This window comes from Microtus ochrogaster, chromosome 7 (assembly GCF_000317375.1).
Source record: "Microtus ochrogaster isolate Prairie Vole_2 chromosome 7, MicOch1.0, whole genome shotgun sequence".
Taxonomy (NCBI): Eukaryota; Metazoa; Chordata; class Mammalia; order Rodentia; family Cricetidae; genus Microtus; species Microtus ochrogaster.
The window spans coordinates 40623308-40632164 of record NC_022014.1 but is presented as its reverse complement, the minus strand read 5'-3'; the positions used below and the strand labels follow the sequence as shown (position 1 = coordinate 40632164).

General features: G+C 44.9%; 1 protein-coding gene across 1 annotated transcript in view; it reads right to left on the bottom strand.

Moving 5' to 3' along the window:
• Positions 1-8857, bottom strand: part of Gemin5 (gem nuclear organelle associated protein 5) — a 48876-nt gene that overhangs the window by 29449 nt on the left and 10570 nt on the right. The window contains exons 7-11 of the mRNA XM_005350297.3: positions 7110-7275; positions 5942-6154; positions 5212-5297; positions 1695-1777; positions 645-781 (exon numbers count right to left, since the gene is read on the bottom strand). Coding sequence (XP_005350354.1) covers positions 645-781; positions 1695-1777; positions 5212-5297; positions 5942-6154; positions 7110-7275 — 685 coding nt within the window. The remainder of the gene's footprint in view (positions 1-644; positions 782-1694; positions 1778-5211; positions 5298-5941; positions 6155-7109; positions 7276-8857) is intronic.

Genomic DNA, 8857 nt, shown 5'->3' with positions numbered 1-8857 from the left:
GATGCAAGTTAAGATCATTCCTGGTAAGCCAGCTCGTGGGCTACATAGAATAATAGGAATGGGTTAGATCAATATGTAAGAGCTAGCCAATAGGAAGCTGGAACTAATGGGTCAGGCAGTGATTAAAAGAATACAGTTTCTGTGTAATTATTTTGGGTAAAGCTAGCCGTGGGGGCGGCCAGGTGCCGGGGACGCAGCCCCTCCGCTCCCATTATTTCAACAGAAGGCTAGCCTCAAAAGGATGCCCACCTTTCCTCCAGCACTTGAGAAGCAAAGGCGAGGCAGCTAGGTGAGTTCTACACAGTGGGCTTCAGGACAGTCAGGACTACATATGGTGAACCCTGTCTCAAAAACCAAACCAAACCAATCAACCTAACGACCCAAAAACCCAAACCAAAAGGATGCTTTACTGTGAAGACGAGGAAGATTTTTTTTTTATCTTACCATTGCAATTAAGTCTCCCATACAGTTCTTTGCTTTACTCAATGATAAATATCTCTAAGGTCTAACAGGCAACCCACAAATTCACCAATAGCTTTATCAACTATCTGAGAATTCTGGCTAGGCATTACAGGCATCTACAGAAAGCCCTGAGTAAGAAAAACCAAAGGAAGCTGAGTGGACTCCAGCCCACTGGAACTTACTCTGATGGAATTGGTGTCCCTCACAAGTTTGTTGATGTTGAAGGCCTCTCCGCTGAGCTTCCAGGGGTTATGCTGCAGCACAATGCCTTCCCCTCCACAGCTGTACAAGGTGAGGGAAGGCCTGTCTCCTTCCCCTCCTATGAAGGAAAAACTCCTGAGTTTCTCACTTTACCAGGGTAGCACTTCCATAGGTACATCATTAGCACAGCACACCACGGTTAACATCCGGCTTTATTTCCCAGCTTTGGGTGGGGGAAAGATCTAACATGCTGGGGTAAAGCCACCCTCCCACCAATCTGGAAAGCTGCAAGAAGAAGGGAAACTAGTTCACTTCTGAGATACTGTGTTCACGGCAAAGGCTCTCCTGACATTCAGGAGCATTAACACTAAAGATGTGATCAGAGAAAACGCTATGGTCTCAAATAAAAGCTGACAACGTAGTTTTTCTTCCAGAAATGAGAATCTTACGGCTTGTGTGAACACAGAGTTCAGGATTCCCATGGCCAAGCCTGTGTCTCAGGGCACAGACCTTAGTTGTAAAGCTATTTCCTGTTTGCAACACAACCCTCTACACAAAGCCAGTGCTACCTTCAGCACAGTAGAAAAGAACATGGAAAAACTTCTGACTCATTTTAAAAGATATTAAGAAAGACATTAATTTATGGAAATCAGCAGCAGTCAGGGTGGGAAAATAAGGAGGGGCAAAGCTATAGGAGTGAAAGACAGAGACCTCAGCAACCCAAGGCCAGCACCCAGTCTGAGGTTCTTCTGTGTGGTGGAAGAAAAGAGCAGTACTTCAGAGCTGGGGGAGGCAGGAGTCAAGCTTTTCCTTTAATCTCCAACATCACCCACCTCTGCTGCTCAGACTCCTGGAGGCATGGTGCACCTATGTGAGCGCGCGCACACACAGAGATATACACACACACACACACAGATACACACACACACACACACACACACACACACACACACACACACACACCGGCTTTCAGGCTCTAATTAAAATGGAAGAATACACTTGTGTGTGCTAAGAATGATCAAGACACTTACCAAGTGACATTGGGGGGACTGGTGGCCCCCAAGCCAACCTGTACACAGTCTTCTTATGATACGTGCTTGAAATCTGTGGAGGTCTGTGGATGGGGAGAACAGGAAGACTTGAATAAAGAGGCCCACTAGAAAACAGACCATCTTTCTCTGAAAGGTCCTTCCATACGTGTAGTTGTTGGTATTAAAGAAAAACAATTTAATTTTGCCCCAAATAGTTGGTTATTAAAAAGCAAAACTTGCCAGGCGGTGGTGGCGCACGCCTTTAATCCCAGTACTCGGGAAGCAGAGGCAGGTGGATCTCTGTGAGTTCGAGGCCAGCCTGGTCTACAAAGAGCTAGTTCCAGGATAGGAACCAAAAAGCTACGAAGAAACCTGGCTCAAAAAAAAAAAAAAAAAAAAAAAAAAAGCAAAACTTAACATGTAATAATATCTACCACTAAAACAAGCACTGAACCCACTGCCCACCCCGCTGGCCAGCTAGAATCATTTTTTTCTTCTGTCTCTTTAAAGAGCCAATAGCAAAGCAACGTCAAGAATTTAGCATTTCTGTAGCTACAAAGGAGTACAGAGGCTGTGACAACCAGTCACCTAACCTGAGGGCCTAACCTCATGTGGACCTGGCTGCCCTGGAACTCAGAGATCCATCTGCCTCCGTCTTCTGAATGCTGGGGTTAGAGGTGTGCACCACCAAGCCAAGGCTAGCCAGTACCATACTCTTAAACTGCAGTAAACCCTGAAAGGAGGCAGATCTCTTAAAGTTTGTGGTTTTTTTTTTTTTTATTTACTGTATCCCAGGGTGTCTTGCTCTTAGGGGTGACAAGGCTTGACTTCTTGGGAAAAAACAGCACTGTTATGACTTTTAGTGTCAATCATCATCTAGGTATGGATTTAGAACTCCAGAACCGTGTGGAAGGAGCCATGTTACTGACTGAAGTATCAGACACACAGCACTGAGACTGCACAAATCTCTTCAGCTCAAAGCAACAAAATAAACCACCCTGACGTCAAACAGTGACACCTTCTATCCTAGCTCACAGCTCATCTACTGGTAGACTGAGTACTTATGGGGACGATTTAGTGCTACTTAAATCAACATAGTTTTGTTTAGTTATATACCCCTTTGAAACAGTATTTAAGCAAAAAGGGAGAAATAGTCAAACAGATGTAGGCTCTCCATCAATTGTTAAAGCACTGCATACAGACTGGGGAATCAACCTGGACGATTAGCATCCACGAGGCCTACGGTGGTCTGAATGAGAGTGGTCCAATAGGTTCTTGGTTGAATTCTTGGTCCTGTTTGGGAAGGGGTAGCCTTGATGAAGGTGTCTCACTGGGGATGGGCTTTGAGGTTTCAAAAGTCAGCTCCATTCCCAGGTTAGTTCTCCCTGCCTCTAGCTTCTGGGTCAAGATGCAAACTCTCAGTTACTGCTCCAGTGCCATGCCTGCCTGTTGCCAAGCTGGTCATGAACTCACCCTCTTGACATGGGAGCCCCAAATTAAACTCTTTCTTTTGGTCATGGTATCTTATCACAGCAGTAGAAAAGATCCCTATCACAGCAAAGAAAAGAAAGACAGAAAGAGGTAAGGCAGAGGGAGGTAGACATGCAGACAGGGTAGCTGTGCATTAGAAATGGACCTCGTATCCTTTCCCATAAAGGGACAGTGAGCAGGTCAGGTGCTGCAGCCACATAGGTGCTGTGGTGTGGAAGCAGCCAGCAGGATGCAATCAGTGAGTGCGGATGAGTTCCTACAGAATTTTATTTACACAGATCGAGACTGTCATCCTGCTTCTCCCTACGCCATGGAACCCTGGCTCCACTCCATTCCCACGGTTAGAAAAGGAGCATTATCAGCCACATGCTGCTCTTGTGATTTGAAATGTGGCCAGTGTAAATGAAGACCTGTATTTCTAAACTCATGTTATTTCAATTACTTTCAGTATCAATAGCCATGTGTGGCTGCTGAACTGAATAAGCAGGTCTAACCCGTAGTCAGCTGTGTCCAATACACAGTCTGCGCCAAAAACACAAACCCCAAATGTAATCTAGAACTCTCTAGAAGTCATGTCAGAAAAGATCAAAGAGGTCAGGCATGATATGATGATCCCTCTGAGTGTCAGGTCAGCCTCTGATACATAGAGGCTGTGTCAAAAAGGAAAAGAGAGAGAGAGAGAGAGAGAGAGAGAGAGAGAACAACTGATATTGACTTAGTATGAGTCAAATAAATCACTAAAGTAAATACATTATATAAGGTGAGGGATGCCTATAATTCTAGAACATCAAAGGTGGAGACAGAAGGACTATGAGGCCAAGGCCAGCCTCTGCTATGGAGTTAGTTTAAGGCCAGCAAGTAATAGTTTAAGGAATGCACCAATTCTACAGAAAGAAGCAGGTATTCCAGAGAAAAAGCACAGCTAAGACATAACCAAACATGACACAGGAACCCAAACGGAAATCACCTCAGAAAACAGAAAACCTTTCACCTAGGAAGTAAGTCTATGTCCAGATGCCAGTGTATCACAAAAGTCTGAAACTTTCTCAGTCATAACACAACTTTACAAATACACACAATAGCACCTTCACATTGTATTTGCTTTTATTTTGAGAAAAGTGCCGTCTTATATAGACCAGGTTGGCCTCCAACTGAAGAAATCCACCTGCCTTAGTCTCCCAAGTGCTGGGATTAAAAGCATGCACCACCATGCCCAGTCTCATTGTCACACTGTCCAAGCTTTGTTTTGTATTTTTTGGTGTTAGGCAAATGCTTTACCAAGTCAACCATATCCCTATTCCCCAAGACAAGACAAGGAGAATCACAGATCAAACAGAAAAGGCACACGTGTGTCTTTCTACTAGTCTTTCAGCTTTGTGTCTGGAAACTTTCATATAAAAAGTCACAGGTTTATCTTGGTGGTTTTTTCTTTCATAAATTATTTAATGGTTTTTGTTTATTTTTTTTGGTGTTTTGTTTGTATATATGTCTGTGTAAGGCTGTCAGACCCCTGAAACTGGAGTTATAAACAGTTGTGAGCTGCCATATGGGTGGTGGGAATTGAACCCAGGTCCTCTGGAAGAGCAGCCAGTCCTCTTAACTGCTGAGTCATCTCTCCAGCCCATCGTTGTGGTTCCTAAAGAGCAGTCATCCCCTGGAAAACTAATTTCTTCTTCTCATTCTTTTTTGAGACAGGGATTTTCGTGTGTATCAAGCTGGCCTATAACCCTTCATCTTTCTGCCTTTACCCCTCAAATGCTGAAATCAATGTACCTGCATTTCTCAGTTTATAAGTCTCAGATACTAAACTCAGGACTTTGCACATGCCAGTCAAGGTCTCCACCACTGAGTTACGATCTTAGCCCCTCAAAAAAAAAGTTTTTAAAGAAAATTCTGAGTTCTGAACCTCAGTACCAGAGCCAAAAGATTCTACTCTAAAACAACTTTATTGTGTTTATGGACTCCAAGTTGAACCTTACATCACAGATGTTCTGGTCACTAAGTTGAGGGAGATCACCATACTTACTTGTTGGAACAGGTATCATACAATCCCACTTTTCCATCATCAGTTCCGAACGCCAAGCAGCCCTCCTTGTTTGGATGCCAGCAGAGCTACAAGAGAAGTTTCCAGATGAGAGATGAGTACACAGAAAGGAGTCCGCATGCAGTCCTGGCTGTTTCATGGAACACTTTTTTGTTCTTCATTTCATTCTCATTATTTAATAAGAAAAAAGAAGGATTAAAACAAGATTAAGGAGCCAGGCAGTGGTGGTACATGCCTTTAATCCCAGCACTCGGGAGGCAGAGGCAGGTGGATCTCTGTGAGTTCGAGGCCAGCCTGATCTACAGAGCTAGTTCCAGGACAGGCTCCAAAACTACAGAGAAACCAAGATTAAGGGCCATTAACGGCTCAGCAGGTAAAAGTGCTTGCCTTCAAGCTTACCACCTGAGTTCAACCTCCCAAGACTCATATGAAGAACTCACCCCCAACACACAAACAAATAAATGTAGTAAGAAAAACAGAAACAAAGCTAAAATCATTGCATCCTCACCGGTCAACACAACCTAGGGCCAACCCCACACGCCTCAAATATTTAAGTGATTTCACAGCATTCTGTGAACTGATGGAAGAATCTAGAACATTCAGAGCTTACACAGTGAGAAGTTCATGCTTCATCATAGATACCTTAAACATCCTTTGATTTCCAGCAGTGTCTAAAAAGAATCTGAAAAAAATCTCCAAGAAGCTTCCTTACCGCTGTAACCTTGGACTTGACTCCTTGCCAGAAGCTTTTCACTTCATAGTTGTTCTTTATGGAGAGCGTATTCCACACCCGGATCATGCCGTCCCCAACACCTATGGCCAAGCAGCCCACATCCACAGGAGAAAAGGCCAGGCTGTAGGCAAACCCTCCAAGAGAAGGCAATGTCCAGCAGCACTCCAGAGTGGCCATGTCCCAACATTTTACCTAAAATAAAGGTTCAAAAAAAGCAAAGAAATGGGGGTAAAGAATTAAATATTTCAAATGGGATTGAATCTAATTCTTCCAGAGGGAACTGGGAGAAGCTTCTCTCATGAGGAAACAAACCTGCAATTTATCACAGAGCTTAAATCCACCTAGGAGCACATCCATTCCTAGACATGCTCAGTGAGTTCAACACCCTGCAACACAGGCTCGCCATCTCTGCAGTCACAGCACAGCTAACTGCTGCTCTCACAATGCTGGCAGAGTGTGCACGGTCTCCCCAAAGAATATCAATCAAGAGCTGCTGCCTGAACAAGTCCTGAACTTCACGTCCAGGCAGTGCAAGAGAAAAATGATGTCTAAATTAAGGGCTAGGGCCGCAGGGCAGTTAGTTGGTAGAGCACCTGCTCACCATGAAGCTGCAGCTCTAGTCCCCAATATAACCAGGCGTGGTTACAGCACTTGGAAGCCGGAGGCAAAAGGATCAGAAGTTCAAGGTAATTCAAAGTCAGACCAGGCTAGAAACCTGTCTCCAAAAAGTGTCTCTAGTTGGGCAGTGTTGATGCACACCTTTAATCCCAGCACTTGGGAGGCAGAGGCAGATGGATCTCTGTGAAACTGAGACCAGCCTGGTCTATAGGGCGAGTTCCAGGACAGCTAGAACTGTTGCACAGAGAAACCCTGTCTCGAAAAACAAACAAACAAATACACACCAAAAACAAACAAAAAACCCCAAACAAATGTCTCTAGCACCAAAAACAAACAAAAAAACCCCAAACAAATGTCTCTAGCACCAAAAACAAACAAAAAACCCCAAACAAACATCTCTAGCCGCTTTTCACAGCTTCTGCTGTTGCCATATCCAGTGCACCTGATGGCAGCAGCTCTGAACTGGAGAGCAGAGATGTGTATGAGGACACACCTCCAGACCCCAACCCTGCCACACACCACTTCTTACATCTCTGTCCATGGACGTGGACAGTAGAAGCTGCTTGTCATCTTCGGTCTTCAGGGGACACAAATTGAAGATGATTCTGGAGTGATTCTGCCCCTCTGCTGAGGTGCTGAAGAGCGTGTATTTCCGTCTCCACGACTGGGTGAGGTCCCACAGCAGCAGCTCACCTCTGACAGGGCAAGAGCACACCTCTCAGCAGCTATTCAGACAGCCTGGACCCTCAGTCGTAGGAGATGTGGTAAAGGCTCCCTTGGTCATTTGCATGACAGAGGAGTGAGACTAAATCCTCTTCTCAGCTCAAGAGGCTCCCTAACAGGAAACAGAAGGCACACTGCTCTCCCAGGGAGAATGGGTTTGCCATGGGGAAAACTCTTCCACAGTGGGCCCGTCAGTTTCTGACAGCGCTTACAACCAGCTTTAAACTGTCAGTCCCAACTGCTGCTGCTGCAGGCCCTCCCTTGGTGGTCACACTTTCTGCTTTACAAATTCGTTGTGTGCCCAAACAGAACTGTTTTTTGCCAGGTGACAGTGGTGGCAGCAGCACAAGCCTTTAATCTCAGCACTCAGTAGTCAGGAGACTCTCTGTGAGTTCCTAGAATACAGAGCAAGTTTCAAGATAGCCACAGCTACACAGAACTCACCCCCCGAAAAACAAAAGCAACAAAACAAAAAAACAGAAACTGTTTTTTGAGTTAGGTATGGTGGCGTGCACTTTTCTAAATTCAGTTGAGAAGGCTGAGGCAGGAAGAAGTTCAAGGACACCTCTATTTGTGAGAACCTTCAAAAATTAAAAAAGGACCAGGAGTGGTGGTACACACCCTTGATGCCAGCACTTAGGAGGCAGGGTCAGGTGAACCTCTGTGAGTTTGAGATCATCCTGATCTACATAGAGTTCCAGGCTAGCCACAACTACATACTACCCTTCCCCAACCAAAACTATCAACAACAAAAAATAAACAAAGGGCTAGTGATATGGGTCAATGGTAAAGCACTGGCCTCCAAGCCTGCCCTGAGTCCTATCTCTGGAATCCATATGATGGAGAGAGAGAACCAATTCCTGAAAGCTGTCCTCTTCTCAACTCTACACACAAGCCATGGCAAACGTGGGAACACACACAATAAACAAATACATCTCTGAAATATTTTATTTTTTTATTTTTTGTTTTTCGAGACAGGGTTTCTCTGTGGCTTTGGAGCCTGTCCTGGAACTAGCTCTGTAGACCAGGCTGGTCTCGAACTCACAGAGATCCGCCTGCCTCTGCCTCCCGAGTGCTGGGATTAAAGGCGTGCGCCACCACCGCCTGGCTGAAATATTTTAAAGCAAAGCAATGAAACTGCAACACGCAGTCCTATCTTTACTCATCTACAGGAAGGAAAAGGAAGTGCCTCTGAAAGGTGGCAGAGGGAAGGATTCCTGTATGCTTTTACTCTTCAAACTTCAACTTTTTTAAAAAGTTTTTCTGGGGGGCTAGGGAGATGGCTCAGTGGTTAAGAGCACTGACTGCTCTTCCAGAGGACCCAGGTTCAATTCCCAGCATGCACATGGCAGTTCACAATGGTCTGACTCCAGATCCAGGGGACCTGGCACCCTCACGCAGATATACATGCAATGAAGGCAAAATACCAATGCACATAAAAATAAATAAATCTTTAAAAAAAATTTTTTTTGAGAGAGTCTTGCCATGTATCCCAGGCTAGCCTGAAGATCATTCTGCCTCAGCCTCTGGAGGACTGGTTGTTTTAGGCAGGGC